At 38.5% G+C, this 13,099-nt stretch overlaps 1 protein-coding gene across 7 annotated transcripts in view; it reads right to left on the bottom strand.

Moving 5' to 3' along the window:
* Positions 1 to 1,313: 1,313 nt before the first annotated feature.
* WDSUB1 (WD repeat, sterile alpha motif and U-box domain containing 1) overlaps positions 1,314 to 13,099 on the bottom strand; it is a 61,908-nt gene continuing 50,122 nt past the window's right edge. For all 7 annotated transcript variants that reach the window (XM_064287105.1, XM_003405834.4, XM_010586293.3 and 4 more), the window contains one exon: positions 1,314 to 1,662. In XM_064287105.1, the coding sequence (XP_064143175.1) occupies positions 1,505 to 1,662 (158 nt within the window). In that variant the 3' untranslated portion in view covers positions 1,314 to 1,504. The remainder of the gene's footprint in view (positions 1,663 to 13,099) is intronic.

Here is a 13,099-nt window from a genome sequence, read left to right as displayed (position 1 = left end):
AACTCAGGAAGGGAAAAAGTGTTGGTGGGTAATAATTTTGTCATCGGATGACTTTTCCTCAAGCGCAGCCAGTGTGACTATTAGAATTTGTTGTGCACTAAATTATGATTCTGATATATTCTCAGTAAAGATAAGACATTAGGCCCAATAATGGGCTTTATAGAACACAACAGAAAAATACTTTAGAGAATGGCGATTTTTAACTTTTTTTGTCCCCATGAGAATGTGAGAAACGTGCAGCCTGAAAAACAATTTCTGTTCTCGAACCACGGGCTGGGGATGTTAGCTATCACACAAAGGAAATTAAGTTCAATAATACACTGACAGAAGTCTTACAAAGCAGCAATTATAAATAAAAGCTATTTGAAGATTTCTGTGGTAGCTATGCTTTCCACCTTTCTGCTCTAAGTTTATAAACTATAGAAAAAGGCTAACTAAATACTTAAAATCCTTTTATTTCTGAGAAAGGCAACTATAGGGAGGTAAGTTTAGGATCCTAAGTTTAAAGTTTAGATTTAAAGAATCCTAAGTTTTTACTAAGTGATACATATTCAACAAATGTGTGAGACCCATTCTGTGCTGGGTGCTGCATTAGACCATGGCTGACCAGGTACAGTGAGTCTTGGTCCCCTCCCTGTCATTTAGTTCTAACAAACTCACATTTTTTTTTTTTTTTTAATTCCAGTAAACAAATTATGGAGGGCACGTTAGAAGTCAATACCACCTCAGTTTCCTGAACTTGAAGTTTTCTTCTGAATGAACACTTGTCAGGGCGTTGTGTATTAGGTTACTGTATATGAACACTTTATGAACACTTTTCTACAGTCTCTAGCTTTGGATAATATGTGACAACTTTAAGAATTCTAAAAAGAGGCTAGTTTGCCACTTTATACACTTCGGCAAAGTCAGTCTGACTTACGCGTGATCATTTATACCATCTAACTTGCATCTAGAATTAAAAAAGGAAAAATTACCACCACCATGCAAATTTAGAATCCAACAAAATTGCTTAACTCTACAATTATTCTGCTACAAATCAGACTCTCTTTAGAAGGATTCCAAGGAGTTATCAAATGAATGGCTTATTAAGTCTAGGGGTTTAGACTTCTATTACATTGTAAGATTATTACAATCTTTGGTTGTAATGGGATACAACTTACATCTAATGAGAATAAATTTGGGCATTAAAATTTAAAGTCAAACTTTATTTCTATACAGCTTAAGAACTTTTTTCACTAGTACAAAGGCTTTTATTGTGAAAATATGAACGAAGTTAAATGTGCAATTTAGTCCCTGTCTTTTTTTTGGGTCCATATAAAAAAAAAAAAAAATTTTTTTTATATGTTTTAAAGAATGAAAATTGACAGTTTTTATAGTTAACTAAATTTAAAGATTACCTTCTCCCGTTTTGCTCTTCTAATAACGTCTGATTAATATTTACTTTTAAATGTGTTCAAATGAGATCATGGAAAAATATAAACAGAATAATGTAGTATAAACAATTTTATTTTTGATGTGTCTCTAGCCATCGGTCAATGGCCATTTTCAGAGTTCTATTTGGTGTAAGTACCACTGAAGGAAGAATGAGATTTGTCATGGGACTTGTACGTTTCTTTTTACCGATCCAGTTTTCCATTGCTTCCTTTTCATATGAATAGCCATCTAAAAAAAAAAAAAAAGCCACATACACAAATTGTGAGATATAGGCAAGAGAATTTAGGATTACTAAAATGAGTTGGGTATTTTATTGCCAAGGCCTGTTGTATTGTGCTTTTAAGTGGCACTCTTGTCTTGAACCTCCCCCCCTCCAAAAAAAAAAAAACCAAGCCCACTGCTGTCAAATCAATTCTGACTCATAGTGACCCTTACTTACAAGACAGAGTAGAACTACCCCATAGGGTTTCCAAAGCTGTGAATCTTCACGGAAGCAGACTGCCACATCTTTCTCCCACTGACCAGCTGGTGGGTTCAAACTGCTGACCTTTTGGTTAGCAACCAAGTGTTTTAACTACTGCACCACCAGGGCTCCTCCGTCTTTGTACCGGTACTACCAAAACATCCCACAATACCTGAAATTCTTGCATGTGAGATGCATTAAGGTTGGATTATGCGTTGTGAAGCACAAATTACCTAGAACAATGTCATTATAAACTCAATACGGTATACATTTCCTTTTGACCACTACAATTGAGACCAGGACCCTGACAAAAATTGAGATATAGTGGAGGGGAAGAAAGGAAAAGAGGTGGGTAGAGTGATACTGACGATAAACTGGGTCCCTAATAACTGTTAGAGGAAAAAAAAAGAAAAGCCTTAGGAATCACTTAGCAAAGCTTTTCAGCACATGTAAAAGAGAAACAGATACTGAGGGGTTACAGAACTTGCCCAAGTGAGGACTTTATGGTAAAGGGCTTTATGATGGGAGGCGGGGATCAGCCCAGTGGCTACTTCAATATACACACAAAACATCTGCCTTTTCAACATTTTTTACATGTACAATTCGGTGATATGTCTGTCATGTGCAACCATCACCACTGTGACTAGAGTTCTCAATACTGTTTTTGGACAATTCTTTGCCTTTACACATGCTGTTTCTAGATGGGAATTTATGCCTTACGTTTTACACTTGCAGATCTTTTTGCTTAAGCTGAAAATCTTAATTCCTAATTACATTAACATATTAATGTATTTGCTTTAAAAACGCATGTAATGGTTTCAAAATCACAATGCCAATATATTACTAACAGACTCCTGAAAACAATTTAAGATTTCGTTCGAGTTCTTTCTGCCTTCACGATAGATCCACTAGGGATTTCTAAATCAAATACTGTGTGTGAAAATATTTACTTCCCTTTTTATTCCCCCAAATTTTAGGGATTGGCTTGTTTTTCTGTGTGGTTTAAAGTAAAAACTGTAAGACAAGATACATTTAGAGGAGGCTACTTCCTGTCCACTCCCTGCTGTCCCCTCCCCTCCTGTAAAGCTAACCATTTATATTAGTTTCTGTTTATCCTTTTCTCTTTGAAATATAAGAAAATGCATATGCACACAGACTAAACACAAATGTTTTTTATATAAAGGCATACTATATGTACTACCTTGTGCTCTTCTGGAAACCCTGGTGGTGTAGTGGTTAAGAGCTATGGCTGCTAACCAAAAGGTCGGCAGTTTGAATCCACCAGGCACTCCTTGGAAACTATAGGGCAGTTCTACTCTGTCTTACAGGGTCGCTATGAGTCGGAACTGACTGGACGGCAGCGGGTTTGGTTTTTGGTTTAGTGTGCTCTTTTATCCCCCACTTACTTTTTTTTTTTTTTACACTGTACTCTTCCACCGTATGGAAGGAAATCTGGGTTGTTACTAATCTTTGCCTTTTACCAACAGTGCTGCAATGAACAGTCTTGTGCATGTGTTACTTGGGTTTTAGGGAAAGTCCAGAATTGAGGAGTGCTGTACTGAACAGAAAGTGCATATGATACTGCCAGGTACCGCAACATTCCTTTCTATAGGAATTCTACCATTTTTCACTCCTACTAGCAACGTTTAATGACAGTGCTTGTTTCTCTAGTCTTACCAATAGGGTATGTCATCAGTCTCTTAGATGTATTAATGGTATGGTGTATCAGGTAATTTTAATTCACTTTTATAATAAGGGAGAACATTTTTCATGTATTTAAGAGCTATTTTCTTCTTTCTGTGAGCTGATTATTCATATTTTTTGCCAATTTTTTTATTAGGTGGGCCTCTCTAATTTTAGAACAGGTAGACAGACATGGTTTTTGCAGTGAAAGCTTTCTGTTGTATGCAGTCGAATTTATCCGTTTTCCCCTTCTTCTGGATTTTAAGTCAGAAAAGTTTTCCCCGTCCTCGGGCTATGAAGGAATTCACCTGCAGTTTCTTCTGGGACTTCTACGGCTTCATTTTCTATGCTTAGGTCTTTGATTTGGGATTAATCTTGATGTACAGTATGAGGAATGGATCCAATTTGATCTTTTTCCACTTGGCTATTCATTTGTCATAACACCACTTGTTTAAAATTAGGGACTTTTTCCCCCACTGATCTGAAATGCCATCTTTATCGTTCACTAAATTTTCAAAGGCAAGTGGATCAATTCTGGACTTTTAAAATTGTTTTCTATTGGTCTGTCTATTCATATATCTTCATATATCAGTACCACATTGTTTTTTTTATAGAGGCATTGTAAGGTGTTTTAAAACGTGGTAAGGCTAGTGACCCTCCTCACTGTTCTTTATTTTCAGGGTTTTTGTTTATTCTTTCAAATGGAACTTCATAATCACTTATCTCTAGGAAAAACCTATCAGTGTTTCATATTAAGCCGATAAACTGGGGAAAACTGACATCTTGTTGGCACTGAGTCTTCCTACCCATATGTATGCTATGCTTTCCATTTGTTCGTGTCTACAGTGATTTTTTTTTTTACAGCTTTCTTCATGTAAACCAAACCCAACCCACTGCCACTGAGTTGATTCCAGCTCATAAAGACCCTGCAGGACAGAGTAGAACTGCCCCATTGAGTTTCTAAGGAGTGCCTGGTAGATTCAAACTGGCAACCTTCTGGTTAAGAGCTACGCCACCACGGTTTCCTTCTTCATGTAGGTTTGGTAAATTTTTGCACGTTAGGTTTTTGTCTAGGGTTTTGTTTGCTGCGCTTGTTACTGTAAATTAAGTCTTCCATTATACCTTTTAAACTGCTTTTTATATACATATACATAGAGGCTACTGATTCTTTGATTTGTAACTTCCTAATTTACTAAATCGGAATCGACTCGATGGCACTGGGTTTTTAATTTATTAAATACTTACTGTTTGTAATCGTTTTCCTACTGATTCTTTTGGGCTTTCCAGATAGTTACATTATCTTCAGATAGAAATGGATTTTCCCTTTCCTTTCAAATTCATATGCCTTTATTTTTTGGCCTAATTTTGTTGGTTAATATTTCTGAACTATTTTAAAATAGTAGAGATGGTGAGCACCCTTCTTGTTCCTGACTTTAGTGGGAATGGTTCTCATGACTTTCGGGCCAAGGTAGGTGTATTTTTTTAATCATTTAAGAAAGTATCCATCAATTCCCATTTTATTGAGGTTTTCTTTTTTTCAAAAAAAAAAAAACCCCAAACGGATGTCAAAATGGATGCTGACTTTTGTCAGTTTGTCTTTGGAGTTTATAGAGACGATCCTATGTGCTGACTAGTCCTTTTAAGCTACTGTCTCTCAGCTCCAAACCCATATGTGATGCTGGGGATTCTCAGCGTACTGCAACTGGGATACTGCAAACTACATTCTGTGTTGCCAGCTGGCTCCCTTTTAGCTCTGTCATTAGATCCCTGGAGAGGGAGACTGGAAAGCAGGATGAAGGCTCCTGCCAGTTTTGTCCTTGACCATGGCCCGTCATCTGGGGTAGCTGTTTGTTTGCTTGCTTCATTGTTGGTATTCCCAAATCAGTCTTAGCCAGCCCCCTCAGAGATACCAGCACCAACCAGATAATTCCCCATCCTCACAGGTCTGAGTCCTAGCTCTGAGAGATTCCTTGGAGGTTCTCATAACCTCCGCTTCTTCCCTTTGCTCCTCCAGTCCCAGAGATGGTTTATTGCTCTCTGTCTTACCTCTCGCGGGTTTTTGCTTCTTTTTTTTGGTAAATGAGATACAATTCATATACCATAAAATCACCTTCTAAGTGTAGACTTCATGGTTCTTCGTATATTCAGAGTTGTACAACAATCACCACTAATTTTAGAATGTTTTCATCACTCCAAAAATCAGCAGTCACTTCCCATCTACACATCTCCTAAGTCCCTGGCAACCACTAATCTACATTCTGTCTCTCTGGATTTTCCTGTCTGTACATTTCATATAAAGGAAATCACACAATATTTGGCCGCTTGTGTCTGGCTTTTTTCACTTGACATAAGGTTCCATGGTTCATCTGTGCTGTAGCATGTATCAATACTTCATTCCTTGTTATGTCTGAATAGTATTCCATTGTATAGCTATACCATATTTTATATGTCCATTCATTAGGTTCATGGACATGTGGATTGTTTCCACTTTGTGGCTATCATGAATAATGCTACTTTGAACATTCATGTAGAAGTTTTTGTGTGAACATGTTTTCATGACTCTTGGGTATTATATACCTAGGAGTGGAACTGCTGGATCATATAATTGTTGTTGTTAGCTGCCATCAAATCGATTCCAACTCATGGCAACCCCATGTTGTTGCAGAGTAGAACTGCACTCCCCAGTGTTTTCAAGGCTGTGATCTTTGGGAAGCAGATCACCAGGCCTGTCTTCTGAGGCACCTGTGGATGGGTTATAAATTCTTTGACTTCTTAAGGAACTGCCAAACTGTTTTCAACAACTGCTGCACCATTTCACATTCTCAGCAGCAGTGTGTAAGGATTCTAATTCCCCACATCCTCACCAACCCTTGTTGTTTTGATTTGCATTTCCCTAATGAATGATATTGAGTATCTTTTCAAGTGCTTGTTGGCTATTTATATGTCTTCTTTGGTGAGATCTTTGGAGAAAGGTCTATTCAAATCCTTTGCTCATTTTTTAATTGGGTTGTCTTTATTGTTGAGTTATGAGTACATATGTGTATATATACATATATACACACTACATAATAGATCCTTATCAGATATATGATTTGCAAATATTTTCTCCCAGTGTGTGGGCTGCCTTTTCACTTTGTTGATAGTGTCTTGATGCACAAAAGTTTTTCATTTGATAAAGTTCAATTTATTGTTTCTTTGGTTGCTTATGTTATTGGTATCATATTGAAGAATCCATTGTCAAATCCTAAAGGCTAAAGATTTATGCCTATGTTTTCTTCTAAAAGTTTTATCACTGTAGCTCTTACGTTTAGGTGTTTGGCTCATTTTTTAGTTACTTTTTATATATGGTATGAGATAAAAATAGAGGGTCCAAATTCATTCTTTTGCATGTAGATACCTTTTCTTCTAAAAGTTTTATCACTGTAGCTCTTACATTTAGGTGTTTGGCTCATTTTTTAGTTACTTTTTATATATGGTATGAGATAAAAATAGAGGGTCCAAATTCATTCTTTTGCATGTAGATACCAGTTGTTTCAACACAAATGGTTGAAAAAACTATTCTTTCCCCATTGGATGGTCTTGGCATCCTTGTGGAAAATCAGTTGACCATAGCCACATGGGTTTATTTCTGGACTCTCAATTCCATTCCACTGACCTATATGCCTATCCTTATGCCAGTACCACACTGACTTGACTAGTATTGTAGCTGTGTAGACTTTTTTAAAATTGGGAAGGGTTAAGTCTTCCAATTTTCTTTTTCAAGATTGTTTTGGTTTTCAAGGGAGGCAGGGCCAAGATGGCAGAGTAGTCAGATGCTGCCCGTGGTCCCTCTTACAACAAAGACTCGAAGAAACAGGTGAATTGATTATTTATGGCAATCTAGGAGCCCTGTATATCAAAGCTGAGGAGTTGGACTGGGCGGCAGGGGGAAGGAGAGACAGTTGAGAAGCAGCAAGGATTTGCCAGACCTGACCTGGCCAATACCCTACAGGTTGAGGTGGACGGTAGCTCGGGACACATTTTCTACACAGGGAGAAACCGAGCAGCAGAGAGTCTGCAGGGGCCTGTGGGACCAGGGAAAAGTGGCACTGAATCTGTGAAAATTAAGTACAAGAGTCTAACCTACCGGAAGGGATCAAAAAACCCTTCCTCCCTCCAGGAAGTACCTCTCTCCCATTTACCTGCCCCTCCCTGCCCTGCTTCAGTCCAGCTTCAGTGATTGCCACACTCCCTGGGCCAGAAGTGGGACCCGTTGTGCACCTCAAGCCACTCTCCAAGCTTTGGAGAGGGAACAAATTAACAAACAGGAAAAAATAATCTGCCAGCTCCTCTAAGCTGGGAACTCGGGCAGGCACAGCCTTTTGCCTAGGCATAAGGGGTCCATGAGCTTTGAATGCCTTTCTCCCCCACCTAGACCTATACGGGGCCCATTTCAACGGCGTAGGACCTCATTAGCACAGTACAACAGTGTATATACCTAAAGCCTGTTTTCAACTGCAACAGCTAAGGGAGAGTGGCAGATTCATGACATCTGACACTGCCTTACCCATTAAGAAGGGTCCTGAGGACTGGTGGCTCCATCCACTCCACCTAGCTACCTGTGACAAGGTCCAAGAATAAGTGGTGCCTCCCAGTCCTTACAGCCAATAGCACTGGGTGCCCCAAGTCCAGCTGCAAAACCCACCCATCTATGTGCTCTAGGGAGCAGGGACTCGCCATCCACCCAGGCACTCAGGGGCAGCCATCAGCCCCCTACCTTGCTCAGCACATAACCACCTACTGCAGCCAGTTACCTGTGCCTACTCCAATCACCTCTATGTAGCCCTGCCCGTCTAGGACTATAGATGAGAACCTGTATGACACACACAGTTACCGACAACCTGGACATCTGAGCTGACACCACACAACAAAAGTAAATGGACGCCTGGGCTCACATACCTAGTAACAGCTCTAACCACTTGGTGACAGAACATAAGTGCTTTAAAGATGCCAATAATCAGAGTAGCTTATATGACCAGCCTATTTGAGCATATCAAAACAAGAAGTTAGGACACAGTAAGCAAACATAAAATACAGTAACTTATTGATGGCTTGGAGAAAACAATATCAAATCACATAAAGAGGCAGACCATGACAGCTTCAGCAAGTGCCCAAAGCAAAGAATCAAAGCACCTTCCAGAGGGAGAGAAGATCTTAGAATTACCGGAATTCAAAAGATTAATATACATGACTCTTCAAGGGATCAGGAAGAAAATCAGGCAAAATGAAGAACAAGCCAAGGAACACACAGACAAAGCAACAGAGGGAACTTAAGAAGGCTATATAAAGAACATAATGACAACAGGCCACAAGAATCCATAGAGAGCAAACCGAAATCCAAAAGATTAACAATAAAATTTCAGTATTAGACAACTCAAGGGAAAGTCACAGGAGCAGAATCGAGGTAATGGAAGTAAAAATGGAGATGGAAGATAAAGCACTTGACACCAATTATATGAGGAAAAATCAGATAAAAGAATTTTAAAAAGTGAAGAAATCCTAAGAATTCTGTGGGACCTATCAAGAGGAATAACCTACAAGTGATTGGAGTACCAGAACAGGGAGGGATAACAGAAAATACAGACAGAACTGTTGAAGATTTGTTGGCAGAAAACTTCCCCAGTATCAGGAAAGATGAGAAAATATCGATCCAAGAAGCTTATCATAACCCACACAAGGTAGACCCCAAAAGGAAGTCACCAAGACATAATCAAACTTGCCAAAACCAAAGATAAAGAGATAATTTCAAGAGTGACTAGGTATTTCAGAGCATAGAAAAGGATGGAATACTTCCGAACTCATTCTATGAATCTAGCATAACCCTGATACCAAAATCACGTGAAGACACCACAAAAAAAGAAAATTACAGACTAATATCTCTCATGAACATAGACACAAAAGTCCTCAACAAAATTCTAGCCAACAGAATTCAACAGCATATCAAAAAAATAATTCATCATGACCAAGTGGGGATTCATATCAGGTATGCAGGGATGATTCAGTATTAGAAAAACAATTAATGTAATCCATCATATAAATAAAAGACAAGAACTACATGATCATTATCAATGCAGAAAAGGCATTTGACAAAGTTCAACACCCATTCATGATACAAACTCTCAGCAAAACAGGAATAGAAGGAAAATTCCTCAACATAACAAAGGGGATTTATACAAAGCCAACAGCCAACATCATCCTAAATGGAAAGAGTCTGAAAGCATTCCCCTTGAGATTGGGAACCAGACAAGGATGCCCTTTTATCACCACTCTTATTCAACATTGTGCTAGATGTCCTAGCCGGAGCAATTTAGGCTAGAAAAAAAAAATGAAAGGGCATCCAAATTGGTAAAGAAGAAGTAAAAGTATCCCTATTTGCAGATGATATGATATTAGAAAACCCCAAAGAATCCAAAAGAAAACTACTGGAACTAATAGAAGAGTTCAGCAGAATATCAGGATACAAGATTAAATATACAAAAATCAGTTGGATTACTCTACACCAACAAAGAGAACTTAGAAGAGGAAATCACCAAATCAATACCATTCACAATAGCCCCCAAGAAGATAAAATACTTAGGGATAAAATCTAACCAGAGGCATAAAGACCTATACAAAGAAAACTATAAGACGCTACTGCAAGAAACCAAAAGAGACCTGTGTAAATGGAAAAACATATCTCTACATGGATAGGAAGACTCAACATTGTGAAAATGTCTACTCTACCCAAAGTGATCTAGAGATACAATGCAATTTCGATCCGAATTTCAACATTTTTTAATGAGATGGAGAAACAAATCACCAACTTCATATGGAAAAGGGAAGAGGCCCCAGATAAGTAAAGCATTACTGAAGAACAAAGTGGGAGGACTCACACTACCTGATTTTAGAACCTATTATACTGCCACAGTAGTTAAAACAGCCTGGTACTGGTACAACAGATACGCAGGCCAAAAGAACAGAATTGAGAATCCAGACGTAAATTCTTCCACCTGTGAGCAGCTGATATTCGACAAAGACCCAAAGTCCATTAAATGGGGAAAAGACAGCCTCTTTAACAAATGGTCCCAGTATAACTGGATTCCCATCTGCAAAAAAATGAAACCAGACTCATACCTCACACCATGCACAAAACCTAACTCAAAATGGATCAAAGACCTAAATACAAAATCTAAAATGATAAAGATCATGGAAGAAAAAATAGGGACAATGCTGGGAGCCCTAATGCATGGCATAAAAAGAATATAAAACGTAATAATGCACAAACACCAGAAGAGAAATTAGATAACTGGGAGCTTCTAAAAATCAAGCACCTATGCTCATCAAAAGACTTCACCAAAAGAGTAAAAAGATTACCTATAGGCTAGGAAAAATTTTTGGCTACAGTATATCCAATCAGGATCTAATCTCTAAAATCTACAAGATACTGTAAAACCTCAACAACAAAAAGACAAAAACCCAATTTAAAAATGGGCAAAGGGATATATATGAACAGGCACTTCACCAAAGGAGACATTCCAGTGGCTAACAGATACATGAGGAAATGCTCACAATCATTAGCCATTAGAGAAAAGCAAATCAAATCTACAGTGAGATACCATCTCACCCCAACAAGGCTAGCATTAATCCAAAAAAATACAATAAAGGTTGCAGAGGTTGTAGAGAGACTAGAACACTTATACACTGCTGGTGGGAACATAAAATGCTATGACCACTTTGGAAATTGATTTTGCGCTTCCTTAAAAAAGCTAGAAATATAAGTACTGTACATTCCAGCAATCCCACTCCTTGGAATATATCTTAGAGAAATAAGAGCCATCACACGAATAGATAAATGTATGCTCATGTTCATTGTGGCACTATTCATAATAGCAAAAAGATGGAAGCAACCTAGGTCTCCATCAATGGATGAATGCGTAAATTATGGTATATTCACACAATGGAATACTATGCAACAAAAAAAGAACAACAATGAATCCGTGAAACATAACATAGAGGAATCTGGAAGGCATTATGCGGACTGAAATTAGTTGCAAAAGGACAAATATTATATGAAACCACTATTATAAGAACTCAAGAAAAGGTTTACACACAGAAGAAAACATTCTTTCATGGTTATGAGGGTGGGGAGGAAGGGAGAGGGAAATTCACTAACTAGATAGTAGACAAGAATTATCTTAGGTGAAGGGAGGAACAGCACAGGGAAGTCAGCACAACTGGCCTAAACCAAAAGCTAAGAAGTTTTCTGAACACAGCCCAATAGTTCAAGAAACACAGTAGCAGGGGTGGGGGTCTGGGGACCATGGTTTCTGGGGACATCTAAGTCAACTGGCATAACAAAGTTTATTAATAAAATGTGCTGCATCCCACTTTGGTGAGTGGGGTCTGGGGTCTTAAAAGCTTGCGAGTGGCCATCTAAGATGCATCAATTGGTCCCAACCTACCTGGAACAAAGGAGAACGAACACCACCAAAGACAGGAGAAAAATATGAGCCAAAGAGACAGAATGGGCCACAAAAGCCACAGACTCCATCAGCCTGGCACCAGAACTAGATGGTGCCCTGACAGGGAACACAACAGAGAGTCCCTGAAGGAGCAGGAGAAAAGTGGGGTGCAGAACTCAAATTTCAGCAAAAAAACCCAGACTTAATGGTCTGAGTCTGGGGGGACCCCAGAAGACATGGCCCCCAGACACTGTTAACCCAGAACTAAAACGATTCCTGAAGCCAACTCTTCAGACAAAGATTAGACTGGAGCATAAAACATAAAATAATATTCGTAAAGAGTGTGCTTCTTAGTTCCAGTAGATACCCGAGACTTAATGTGCAGCTGCTGTCTGGAGGTGGGATGAGAAGGCAGAAAGAGGTAAGAGCTGGCTGAATGGACAAGGGTTGGGGTGCAAATGCGGAGTGTGCTGTCACATTTTAGGGATTGCAGCTATGGTCATGTAACAACAAAAGAAAAAAAAGATTGTTTTGGCTACTCTGGGTTCCCTGAATGGATTTTAGGATCATTTCTATAAAAAAGGCAGTTGGAGTTTTGATAGGGATTTCACTGAATCTGTGGATCAATTTGGGGAGTATTGTTAAGTTTTCCACTCCATGAATATGGATGTCTTTCCATTTATTTAGGTCTTCTTTAATTTCTTTCAACAGTGTTTTGTAGCTTTCAATGTACAAGCGTTACATTTCTTTGGTTAAATTTATTTGTTAAGTATTTTATTCTCTTTGACTCTCTTGTAAGTAAAATTGTTTTCTTATTTTCAGATTGTTTACTGCTAACATAGAGAAATACAACTGATTTTTGTATGTTCTGTGTCCTACAAGCTTGCTGAACTCATTTATTAGCTCTCTGTGTGTGTAGCTTCTCTAGGATTTTCTGTATATGAGATCATATCATGTGCAAACAGATAGTTTTACTTCTTACTTTGCGATTGGATGCGTTTTAATTTCTTTTTCTTGCCTAACTGCTCTGGCTAGAACC

The sequence above is a fragment of the Loxodonta africana genome, chromosome 6, assembly GCF_030014295.1.
Source record: "Loxodonta africana isolate mLoxAfr1 chromosome 6, mLoxAfr1.hap2, whole genome shotgun sequence".
NCBI lineage: Eukaryota > Metazoa > Chordata > Mammalia > Proboscidea > Elephantidae > Loxodonta > Loxodonta africana.
Note: the sequence above shows the minus strand (reverse complement) of the source record. Positions and strands in the feature narration are given on the sequence as shown.